The 12,337-nt window shown below is 40.1% G+C and overlaps 2 protein-coding genes across 2 annotated transcripts; one reads left to right on the top strand and one right to left on the bottom strand.

The window, feature by feature from the left end:
- Positions 1 to 684: 684 nt before the first annotated feature.
- On the bottom strand, positions 685 to 5,463 carry micos13 (mitochondrial contact site and cristae organizing system subunit 13). Its single transcript, XM_080722969.1, has 4 exons — positions 5,299 to 5,463; positions 4,099 to 4,255; positions 2,415 to 2,472; positions 685 to 1,265 (listed from the first exon to the last, which is right to left on the bottom strand). The coding sequence occupies exons 1-4, from the start codon at positions 5,325 to 5,327 to the stop codon at positions 1,168 to 1,170; spliced, it is 342 nt and encodes a 113-aa protein (XP_080579095.1). The 5' UTR covers positions 5,328 to 5,463; the 3' UTR covers positions 685 to 1,167.
- A 430-nt stretch (positions 5,464 to 5,893) lies between these two features.
- hsd11b1la (hydroxysteroid (11-beta) dehydrogenase 1-like a) lies at positions 5,894 to 11,518 on the top strand. The gene is made up of 6 exons (XM_080723013.1): positions 5,894 to 5,982; positions 7,384 to 7,514; positions 8,451 to 8,654; positions 9,657 to 9,750; positions 10,341 to 10,506; positions 11,048 to 11,518. Exons 1-6 carry the CDS (start codon positions 5,898 to 5,900, stop codon positions 11,232 to 11,234), a joined length of 867 nt encoding a protein of 288 aa, XP_080579139.1. The 5' UTR covers positions 5,894 to 5,897; the 3' UTR covers positions 11,235 to 11,518.
- Positions 11,519 to 12,337: the final 819 nt, after the last annotated feature.

Raw genomic sequence — 12,337 nt, 5'->3', positions numbered from 1 at the left:
CTACGGGCTTAAAGGAGGACACCGACGTACATACCCAGCCGATCGCAGTCCTTGCGCGCTCTGCTGGCGCAAGTAATACTTTGCTGGTGTACAGATCCTTCTCGAAAAATTTGAATATTGTGTGAAAAAGCATTGCAGATGCCATAGAACCCCAAATCATAACTGACTTCAGAAAATTCCCACTGGACTTCAAGCAACTCTGACTTCTGAAGGTTGACATTTCTGGTCTTGTGTAATATCTTGTGTAATATTTTGAAATATGGACTTGATATTCATGAGATGTATGCCATAAAAATCCAAAGTTTTAACAAAAAAAGGTTTGAAATAATTCAGTGAATGTCCAATGTATCTAGAATATATGAAAGTTTCAAGAAATATATGAACGTTTCAAGGCAATTTACTTTTACACAATATTCTAATTTTTCGAGAAGGATCTGTATGTACGCATCTTTTGTTTTTTAAATAAAAGTGCACTCCTCTGAGGACCGGTCTCAGGGTTGCCTACACCAGGGTCTGCATATTTTAGAAGTCGGGTCATATTAGCCAATTGGAATATGAAAAATCTGACTGACATCTTTATTACATGACTCCTGAGATGTGTACCTATTATTTGTGAGTATTGAAATTTGACGATTTCTCAGCACAGACAATATTTAATCTATTAACATAGGACAGCAATTACTTATGGTTAGGGTTTATTGTACTCAGAAATGGTGAAATTGTATATATACAATAATAGACATTCTATGTATAAAAAAATGAAATGGATGGTACTTATAGGCCAGAATTGAGGAAATTATATCAGACATGGTGTTGAGATAAATAACAATTTATAGTACACACAAAAACAATGTCCATTGGTGGTTATTTTGTTTTCTTGGCTACAAATTGTATTATGCATGACTCCCAATATAAATTCAACTATAATATGGCGTGCAAAACACTTAAATTCAAAACTCGGGAAATTAAACTTCAGTAATCACTTCCATCTTCCAGAATTACTCATTCACATCAGCTAAATGACTTTTTAGCTTTCCCTTCCATTCCCCCATGTGAGGAATTTTTAGTTTTTAAGTAGTGTAACCATTTCCCAGATTTAATTATGATTGCGGACAACCATCCAAAAACCACAAGATCAGTAAATGTCAGGCTCTTCCATGGCAGTCTTCATTTGACAAGGTCTTTCACATACTGCAGTCCCTGGTTGGTGTAATCACATGCTTTTGTAGGTGCCTCCGATAGGAAAGAGACAGACGTCCGCACCCCTAGAATGAAATGAGAAATGTGAGCCGTTAACCTACATCAGGGGTTTTCAAAGTGGGTGACGGGGCACCGCGAGATCATTTGATAATATTTGGAATTTATTTGGACACTTGAAAAAATATTTAGTATCATTTAAAACTTGAAGTACAAAGTTATTTTCAGTCAGTTCTAACGAAAATGGCTATTATCTCAACGTTTTCCTCGCAACATAATCATTAAAATATCATCACTGTCAGGCAGAGACCTCTGTCGCACAAAACTAGTGAAAACAGCCGATCTACAAGCACACAACGCCTCGCGATGCGAGGTGTTGTGTGCTTGTAGATCTGCTGTTTTCACTAGTTTAGTACATTTTATAGATGATAAATATAAAACGAACGGTTTTGGACATACAAGGTTTCCACCCGACAACGAGGATGATAAATTTAAGGTGCTGGGAGTTAAAATTATAATGTAAGGGTGCCCCGGATTTAAAAAAAATATTCATGGGGTGCCCTGAGACAAAAGTTTGGGAACCCCTGACCTACATTACCGTAATCAGTTGCCTTGTCATGCCAGATGCGCCAAAGGATTTTTGTTAACAAAACAAAAAATATACTGTATGAAAATTTAGGCCTGGAGGAACTATACTACAACTTAGAAGGAAAATACAGCAGCAATCTTACCGTTGACATTTCAGTCCATAAGTTCACAAGATATTTAATTATTTCTGTTAATAAACAAAACTCAAATAACCCATTTAGACCAGAGGAAGATTTTTGTTATACAGTATACATAGCAACATCTAAAAGGAAAAAGAAAGATGCTTTCCCGAATTGAAAGGTATAACAACTTTCAAGGTTTAAATGGGATACTTGAGAAATCGGGGACATACAAACACTGTCTTCACTTGCTCAATAGAGATTTAATAGGAAAAGTTAAGGTCAAAGACCTTATTCTAGACCTACATTTACCTGGACAAGGTCCTTAAATGAAACATTGCCCATTATATCTATTGAGTAGTTAGTATATCTATTGAGTAGTGTTCGTGTGTCTGTGATTCCTCATAATGTATACTGTACACGTCTACTTCACCCGTGAACCTGCCACAAAGGTTTTATTCATGTGGGCAAGGAAAGGTAAATGACTCATAACAGTGAGCCAGTCCTTACCAGAGTTCCATGCATGAACAGGGGAGAATTCAATCGTAGGCAATGTTGGAAGTTGAGTCTATAAAAAAGGAGGATTGATCAATTAATTACAAATTATTCAGGATGACCGAGCAATGATTATACAGCAAGATATGAAATTAGATTGGAACAACATAAGAATAAAAAGAGGGAAAAACACATCACATTATTGCAATCGACTCCACTGCACATACTAGCAACTTGCCAACTGCCTAACCATTCACAAACTATGCTATACAAAACTTTATTTGGTAAATCTGTCAAATCCATATCGTCTCGGGGATTGTGAGGCATTCGCAGGCCAGCGTGGAGATATAATCCCCCCAACTGGTCCTTGGTCTGCCAGGGGTCTCCTCCCAGTGGGACATGCACTGTGGACCTCCCTACTGAAGAGACACTCAGGAAGCATCCGTACTAGATACCCGAACCACCATAAACTGTCTCCTTTCCAAATGAAGGAACAGCGGCTCAAATGCAAAGTCTTTTGCGGTTGACTGAACTCCTCTGAAGCCTCGAACAGAGTCGGGTCCGCGGTGTGTAGTGCGGTGTAGTCTTTTTGAGTCATAAAACTACAACGTTAATGCTCAAAAAGACTACACCGCACTACACCGCGGACCTGACTCTGTTCGAGGCTTAAGGGAGACGCGAGCCACCCGTTGGCTAAACCTAATTTTGACTGGTTGCATCTGTGATTTTATTCTTTCGGGCATGTCCCACACTTCATGGCCATAGGTGAGAGGAACAGGGATTTTATCAATATATCGAGAGCTTTGCCTTCTGACTCACAGCTCTCTTTTATTTTCATTTATTGACAAACGTGATTCATCAACAAATTAGCAAGGTTTGCCATACTGCCATTGCCAACAATGGTGAGCAGCATTATACACAAATAGTTGTGTATATATACAGTGGGAGGGGGCGAGTGTAGGAGAGTAGCTCAGCCTAGCCCAGAAATATCTCCCCACTGTCCCAAGGCCAAAGGGGGGATTCTCCCTTGACATATTAGGGTTATGGCAGTAGATGTTTGGCTTTAACCGATAACCCGGGAACTTAAAAGCAGCACATATCATTTATTATTCCTGTCCACAGAGAAGAGTTAGGCCATAGATTAAGACAACATATGTACCTCTTGCAATACCAACCCTTGATAGCCCCATACAGCAAAACGGAAAATTCAACAAAACAATCTATTTGTATTAAACATTTAACTCATACACATTGCAGCTGTACGGAGAATTATTCTCTTTGTATCTGCCTAGTTTTGTTTAATTTTTGGTTTATCAAACAAAGACTTAGCAGATGCAAAGAGGATAACTCAAGCTTTACCTACAGCTGCACAGTGTTTAAAACAAGCAATGGTGGCAAGTTAAACGGTGTTTAAAACAATCAGATAGGACTTTTCCGTTTGGATGCATGGGCTGTCAAGGGTTGGCATATTGCAACTCTAGATTCCCGATATTCAAAATTGGATGCCTGAGACTAGCAGTGTTGTATTGGTGATTCTATGTTTGGGTAGACGCTCAATTTAATGATCTTGGGGTTGTTTGCATGTCCATGCGTGAGTCGTGACCCTGCTCAGAAAAGATATGGAACGGCGTTGGCGACTACCCGCGTGACCACTGGTGGCTAGCATCAGACCACATTTGTTTCATTATGACATGCTTACCTCCAGTCCAAAATACTTCATCCACTCGTCTATTGCAGGTGGAATTGCAGATTTAGCTTTGACCAGCGCCTCTGAGCCCTGGGTGCTGTTCCCCAAGAGTCCTGAGTCATAGACAACATATACAGCTCCTCCTGCTACAGTCACCTTGGCTGCTAATCTGTACATGGAACAGAACAGACACTGAATGTACAGTATGTCAAGCTCATGTATTACATACTACATCAAGGGTCTTCAACAGGGGGGTCCGGGACCCCTAGAGGGTCCTCAGAGTTACTACAGGGGGTCCTCCAAATCTTTGTGTGATAGAAACCTTTTTTCTTCTTTTTTTATATTAACCACATGAACCCTAGTGTCCATATTCTGAGAACTTTGGCCAAAAATAGCTGATCTACAAGCTGCGAGGCGTTGTGAGCTTGTAGATCGGCTATTTTTGGCAAAGAGGTTTGGTGTAGAGGGGAAAAAGAGAAGACTAAGTACAGAGTGAAAGGTCAAGATATTAAGTATTGACGGTTCAAGTGGTTAAATATCTGAAAACACAAATTGACATGAATCCAAAATACACTGATGATTGTGCTGTCAAACAATGAAACAATATGGAATCTATGAAAAGGTTGTGGGGGTCCCTGCTTCATCTCTCTCTCAACTAAGGGGTCCTTGCCTGAAAACGTTGAAGACCCCTGCTCTACATGACATTATTAACATGCTATATTTTTGTCCACAGACAATGTTGTTAAAAACTACCAACTAGTTGGCAAATGGCCAGCAATATGTCGAGATATTAATAATTCACCCAGTGGTGTAAAGTAACTAAGTATATTTAGCCTGTACAATTTTGAGGTATTTATTTTGTACTTCACTGGAGTATTTCCAATTTCCAACACTTTTACTTCTACTCCACTACATCTCAGATCCAAATATTGATACTTTTGCTTAATTAAAACATTTGAGTGCTTTTCCCACCACTGCAGACTATGTTGTTGTTCAAACTACAGACTATTTAGCTAATGGCATTGGCAAGCAATGTGTCGAGATAGTAATTCACCCTAACATTCACAGCAGCATCATTTTGGTAGAGACTAACATTTTAACAACCTACCCAACAAAGACATTATAAAACTAACAGTCTAAAGGCACTGGGTTCATTTGACAGCAACCTAGCTAAGTGGCTAATCTGCTAGTCAAAGGAAGAAACACACTCACTTTAGCACAGGCAGGATCTTGGCCGCCATGTTACCGTTGTTACCGTGGCGTGTACAGTAGTTATTGGTGTTCTTATAAAGGTGTCTTCAGTCAGTTCTTATTAATATTAACGGGCTCGCTCTTTGGATGGAATGAACGAGAGGAAAAGCTAACACTACATGAAGGGCAATAATGTCAACAAGGGGTGTGTCAATAAAGTTGGTTTAAGAAAAGCTAGCCGTTATTTCACATCTGCTGATTCGTGTGTTTTACTTTTACGTAACGTACGTAAAACTGACGTAAAACGTATATGTCAAAATCATTCGTGCAATTATTTATCTGAGGGATGTATATTTTAAGAAGAAAAAAGAGTGATTGGTTCCTGTTGTTTATATTTTTTTTAACAGTGACTGAGTCAAATTAAGCCTTTGGGTTGGTCCATATCTGAACACACCCCCTCAGTGTGGTTTGACCATGGGTTTGACACATTTTCCCACAGTTTTTCAGTAATACTTGGTTGGCAGCTATGTGCTAGTCACAAGTCATCTACAAGTACAACTAGGCCATTTCAGCTACTATTTCATTCATGATAGAAGCAAACATATTAGGCATATTGCAAAATGAACACTTTTACCAAACTCATGCTGCTTAGTGTTGGTGTAATTGTCATTGCTGTGAAATGGAGGGCACCCACTTTTAATGCAGGTAAGTATGTTTTGAAATTAAATTGTTATTAATGTTTAACTGTGTAGTTAGTTCCTAACATGCAGTCTTGTCTTGTGGACATGGAATGTAACCTCAACACCTGTGCTGTGCTTGCCATATTTCGTATTTAATTAATGTACAGTATTTTCCTCCTATCTTACCACCCACGACAAAGGTTAACCTGCTATCTACGAACAACAAAGTTAGCTAATATTTGACAAACTAAGGAAGATATCAACCATTGGACTATGCCACAAATTAAAATAGAGACAAATTGGTCCTCAACTGGGTCTGGGGTAGGCCTATTGGTTCAATGCCAATGAACTGGTCTGCAGTTGCAGTAGCAGCACTGGAAGAAATAAAGCTCGTGAGACGCTCTGGACCAGAGCTAGGCCAGCCTTAGATACTTGATGGCCTGCTGTATTCTGGAGACTAGCACTTGAAGAGGAGGCCACATCCTGGTGCCTCGCTGCCTCCAGCCTAAAGCGCTCCAGATGGTCCATGGTTCAGTGGGGTGACTTTGGGATCACCAAGACCCTGCCACGACTTTGGGCCTGGTTCTGTTGGCTGAGCTGCTGGCGGGATGTGGGCACTGAAGTGAATTAGATATTATTATATTGTGATGACTGTGTTGCATGACCCTGATACACAGCTGCTGGTAGGGATGAGGGAGGATAGGTAAGGAGGCCATAGTTGTCACATAGTGGCCCTCTTTGTTTCATGGCTGTGAGAAAGAGATAAGGTTCTTCTTGGCTTTTAATGAGCTCTGCAGAGAAGAAAGTGTGATGTTTTGTTTTAGGAATTGAATAATGAACTGTGAGAGGGAGGGCAAGTCAGGCTATTTTTTTGCCTTGCTGAAGCAACATGTCTGATGTGTGCAAATAAACCTTTTTATATGATTTTATATTGCATCTGAGTCAAAGTGAACTGATCTTTTGAGAGTCTTCGATTCCGCTGGGCTTTGCTTTAGTCATAAAGTCCATACATGAAGTAGGATTTCCACGTCTGCTGGGCTTTAGTCATGAAGTCAATACATGTAGGATTTCCACGTCAGTTCACAGTTGCAACCACTGTACCAACTATATAAAGGTCCTACCCAGTGAGCACACACGGGCAGAACCAGGCTTGCGAGTACCAATGCACGGAAGATGACTTTTCCTCTGCCTCTGGGGCTATGGCTGTGGACAGTTGAATTAACTATGGCTGTGGACAGTAGAACCACTCAGATGCGACAGAATGCCCTTGCCCGACGGCGACGGGCAACCTGAAAGCAAACTCCACATCATGCCAGAACGTTTTATTTACTTGCCACAGGCAGTCGGGCAACCGTTTAGTGTCAACCCCTGCTATGTGAGTTTGAGTCTAATGAATCTAATTAAAAAAAGTTCTAATGTGTTTCAGAATCCCTGAAAGGTGCCAGAGTACTGGTGACGGGGGCCAGTACAGGTATTGGTGAACAAATGGCTTATCATTATGCTCGCTTTGGTGCCCAGATAGTCATCACAGCAAGGAGGGAGGGCGTGTTACAGGAGGTTAGTGAACTTTACACATTTGAATTGACTAAATGTATTCTCTACAACAATGTGTATTAAATATTATACAACCCAAAAATATTCTAAATAACTATGTTGGATTCAGTCTAAGGCAAGAACGTGTGACACTATGATTAAGGTATAAATAAGTTAAACAAGAATGAGCAAGAGTTACCTATAAATAAGTTAAACAAGAATGAGCAAGAGTTACCTTTGGCTCAGTGCTCAGCAATGATTGAATTCTATAGGTCTTAATGCTATATTTCTTTTCTATTGATATTACACTGTTGAAGAGACTCCTTTGCACAATACTTTCACTGCCTGCAATGACCACAGTTGAATTGAAAGTGCGGGTGACAATAAAAACCTTTACTGCCGTAATGCTAAATTCATATGAAATTTGCAGGAGGTTTCTGCTACTTATATCTTTAGTTGGAACTTTTTTCACTGGTGGTCCATGGACCACTGGTGGTCCATGAAGGAATTGCATTGTGGTTCCTGAAACATAGAAACATAGCAAAGTGAAGAAAAAAAAGAAAAAACAATCTTAGCCCATTTCCCCACCCATGTATCTTCAAGGTTTTCCATCAGTGTTTCAACGTAGTCATGAGTAGCATATCGCTGGTGTCGAGCAGAAAGAAACCTTGTAACTCCATATTTCATTGTGAATGAAATGTCCTACTTCACCATACAAGAGTGTCTCACTCACAAAAGTAGTGAAACTTGCAAAATTACAAGTTTCACACAACGTGCACTGTCGCAGCGCGATGTGTTTTACCTATCAGCTATTTTCACTATTTTAACAAATTTCAAAATAAATAATAAAAAAGGAACCTTGGACATACAAGGTTTCCACCCGACAACAACAATATGGACTTTTGTGTAATGAACCGGTTCGAATACCCCTGCTGCAGCTCTGTCCAATTTGGCTTACAGGTGGCAGAGAAGTGCATGAGTCTGGGCGCAGAAAAAGCTGTGTACATCGCAGCAGATATGAGCAATGTGTCTGACCCAGAAGGAGTTGTGAACTTTGCTGTGGACCAACTGGGAGGGCTGGATTATGTGGTTCTCAATCATATTGGGCCGAGCCCATACGGCATGTGGGAAGGAGATGTGGAACACACCAGGTACTTGATGCAGGTATTGCAGCATCACACTCTCGATAGAAAAACTGTGTGTGTGTGTGTGTGTGTGTGTGTGTGTGTGTGTGTGTGTGTGTGTGTGTGTGTGTGTGTGTGTGTGTGTGTGTGTGTGTGTGTGTGTGTGTGTGTGTGTGTGTGTGTGTGTGTGTGCATGTGCGTGCGCGTTTAAACCAGATTACAAGCCCTCCAGCCTCTCTTGTTACCTAACAGTCTTTGTCACACATTGAATGAATCAATGCCATGCCTTGTTTTACATAGCGAGGCATGATTGAATTGGTATCTTTCTACAGAGTAAAATCCTCACGTTAAAGAAACTCCTCACTAGGTTTTTTAAGTACGGTACCAACCACTCATATGGTCGAACCATTAGGGTTGTGGGCATGATGTGTTTGCAGGGTGAATGAGTGTGAGACCAATTTGACTGCGCTGCGCTTGCCTGAACTGCCGTAATTCTAAATTCATATGACATTTGCAGGAGGTTGCTGCTACTTTTATCCTTAGTTGGAACCTTTTTCAGCTGATGGTCCATGGACTGAATGAATTGCATGTGGTCCCTGAAACATAGCAAAGTGAAGACTGTTTTAACATTTTATTAAATTATGTTCCACTAAAGTTGAGACCTGGTGACCTGTGATGATGCATCAGTGTTGTAATTTAATTGGAGGTTGGAGGTGAAGAAATTCCACAGAAAAAGGGAGTTTGAATCTAAAGAAGGGGAAGTGTACCAGATTTCCTGGTTTAGTCATTAATCATTATTAGGAAATATATATCACATGTGTGTGCTTGTGTGTGCTTGGCGCTCATAAAATCAGTAAATGGGTTAACATGAGTTTACCACCATGAGTACAAAATAAATTAAACACGTGTGTGTGTGTGTGTGTGTGTGTGTGTGTGTGTGTGTGTGTGTGTGTGTGTGTGTGTGTGTGTGTGTGTGTGTGTGTGTGTGTGTGTGTGTGCGCGTGTGCGTGTGCGTGTGCGCGTGTACTGTGTCTTCTCAAAGGTAAATTTCTTCAGCTATGTACAGATGGCTTGGAAAGCTCTGCCTACCCTTGAGCAAAGCAAAGGATCACTAGTGATTGTCTCATCTCTCTTAGGTAACTTACTATCTTTTCCACTATTTAAAGAAATGTTAAGAAATAAATGTAGTGAATGTCAACAGATCAGGGTAGAACATATACTGATCCATGTTATTTCTTCTGTTATTCTGTTAAAAAGAAAATCAGAACTACTGATTTAGAAGGCATCTGTAGATCAGCCTGAGGTCTTAATGGGTTAATATGTTTGCCTTCTACTTCTGTATTTGTTCTCCCTCCCATACCTGGATCTGTGTTTCATCCTTACTGCGTTGCTGCTATGACAACTGAGTTTACCATGGGAACAATAAAGGTCAATCTACAGTATCTAAAAGCCCAACTGCTGTTCGACATGAATGATCTTTGATGATACTTTGATACTACCAGAAGAAACGATGATGTTTTCTGTGTGCATGAATTTAAAGATTACCTATTGTAACTGTAATAATAATGTTATCATTATTATTATAGACTTGTAACAAATTACATAGCATTGCAAGCCAATGTTGTGTAAAACAAGGAACCTGTTTTGTCTTTTGTTTTATTGTTAAAGTTTATCTGAGAAAACTTGTGAGAAAACTTTCCTGACCAGAAAATATTTTATTTCCCAGGCAAGGCAGCCAGTCCATTTGCGGCACCTTACACTGCCACCAAGTTCGCCTTGAATGGCTTCTTTGGGTCCCTGGAGTATGAGCTGGCTATGAAGCAGAGCAACGTATCCCTCTCTATTTGCACCTTGGGACTCATCGATACCGACCAAGCTATGGAGAAAGTCAGGTCAGAATTATTCACAGACAAATCACATGATCAAATACCAGCAAACTATGTTAAAATGACAAATCATTCTCATTGAATGTCAATCGTTGTTTTGTAAAAAAAAGGCAACAATTGTGATAATTAATCTGTGCTTCTACCACACTTCCAAAAGGTTTGAGAACCGCTGATTTAGAAGGCATATCGTTGTTATTGAGTGGAAACCAAACGTCCAAAACCGCTCATTTTGTATTTATCATTTTAAAAATGATTTAACATAGTGAAAATAGATGTTCTACAAATAGATGAACTACAAGCACACAACAGCCTCGCACCGCGAGCTGTTGTGTGCTTGTAGATCTGCTATTTTCCCTAGTTTGATGAGTCTTGTATGATGAAGCAGGGCTTTACTTTACGATAAAACATACACACTTGAAACTTGGAGATACAAGGTCTCTGCCCGACAGTGACGATTTGTATTATCAACCATAGGTATTAATGGGTTAACACTGAGGATTTGACTGTATATCAGCTACAATATTAAGTAGTGTTTTGTGTCCTATAGGGGAATTCTCAAAAAACCAAAACCGTACCCTGCCTCGGAAGCAGCCTTGAACATCATTGCTACAGGAGCTATGAGACAGTCAGAGCTGTACTATCCCTGGACCATCCAAATATTATCTATTGTCAAAGACTGGTGCCCTTCCCTGACTAAATCTTTTGTCCACAACCTGTATATCAACAACCCTTGATATTAGATGTACATTTATGTCCATAACTTGTATCATTATAACCCTTCATATGAATGATTATGGGGAACATTTTGTTAAAATGTCTAGCATAGAATGTCCACATGAGGGCAGTAGTGCCAAAGTAATGAAATAAGACCAATGAACAACTCAATCCACCTTCTAGACCAGGGGTCTTCAACAGCGGGTCCGGGACCCCTAGGGGGTCCTCAGAGTTACTACAGGGGGTCCTCCAAATCTTTGTGTGACAGAAGCTTTTTTGTTCCCTTTTTATATTAACCACTTGAACCCTAGTGTCCAAATTCTGAGAACTTTAGCCAAACAGCAGATCTACAAGCTCGCGCTGCGAGGCGTTGTGAGCTTGTAGATCTGCTATTTTTGGCAAAGAGGTTTCGTATAGAAGGTAAAAAGAGCAGACTAAGTACACAGTGAAAGGTCAAGTTTATTAAGTATTGACATGAATGAATCCCAAAATACACCGATGATTGTGCTGTCAAATGAAGAAACTATATGGTATCTATGGGTTGTAGGGGGTCCCTGCTTCATCTCTCTCTCGACTAAGGGGTCCTTGGACTGAAAACGTTGAAGACCCCTGTTCTAGACTTCAAAATAATCCTTAAAACATATTTGCCTTTGTAACATGACAGCATAGTATAAAACTGATTACACATCTTAAAATAATATGACAATGTGGTATTTGACATTTGAAAAACAAAACGTGGTGAAAGTTATAGTACCTTTTAAGGAAGTTTCTGGAATAAAGATTACAGGATCTACTGTAAGTGTGTGTGTGTGTGTGTGTGTGTGTGTGTGTGTGTGTGTGTGTGTGTGTGTGTGTGTGTGTGTGTGTGTGTGTGTGTGTGTGTGTGTGTGTGTGTGTGTGTGTGTGTGTGTGTGTGTGTTGTAGAGGGTATGCGCATGCATAAAGTGAATGGCAAATCGAGTGGAAAAGTGAGTTTAACGTCATTTAACGTTGTTTAATGCAATCAGATAGGACTTTTCTATTTGGATGTATATAGACGTTCCTGCACAACTTCCGAGTATGATGATGATGTCACGCGCATACCCTCTATTAGGGGCTTCACACCATAGACATAGAAAGGTAG

This window comes from Nannobrachium achirus, assembly GCF_963921795.1.
Source record: "Nannobrachium achirus genome assembly, chromosome: 1".
NCBI classification, from domain to species: Eukaryota; Metazoa; Chordata; class Actinopteri; order Myctophiformes; family Myctophidae; genus Nannobrachium; species Nannobrachium achirus.
Note: the sequence above shows the minus strand (reverse complement) of the source record. Positions and strands in the feature narration are given on the sequence as shown.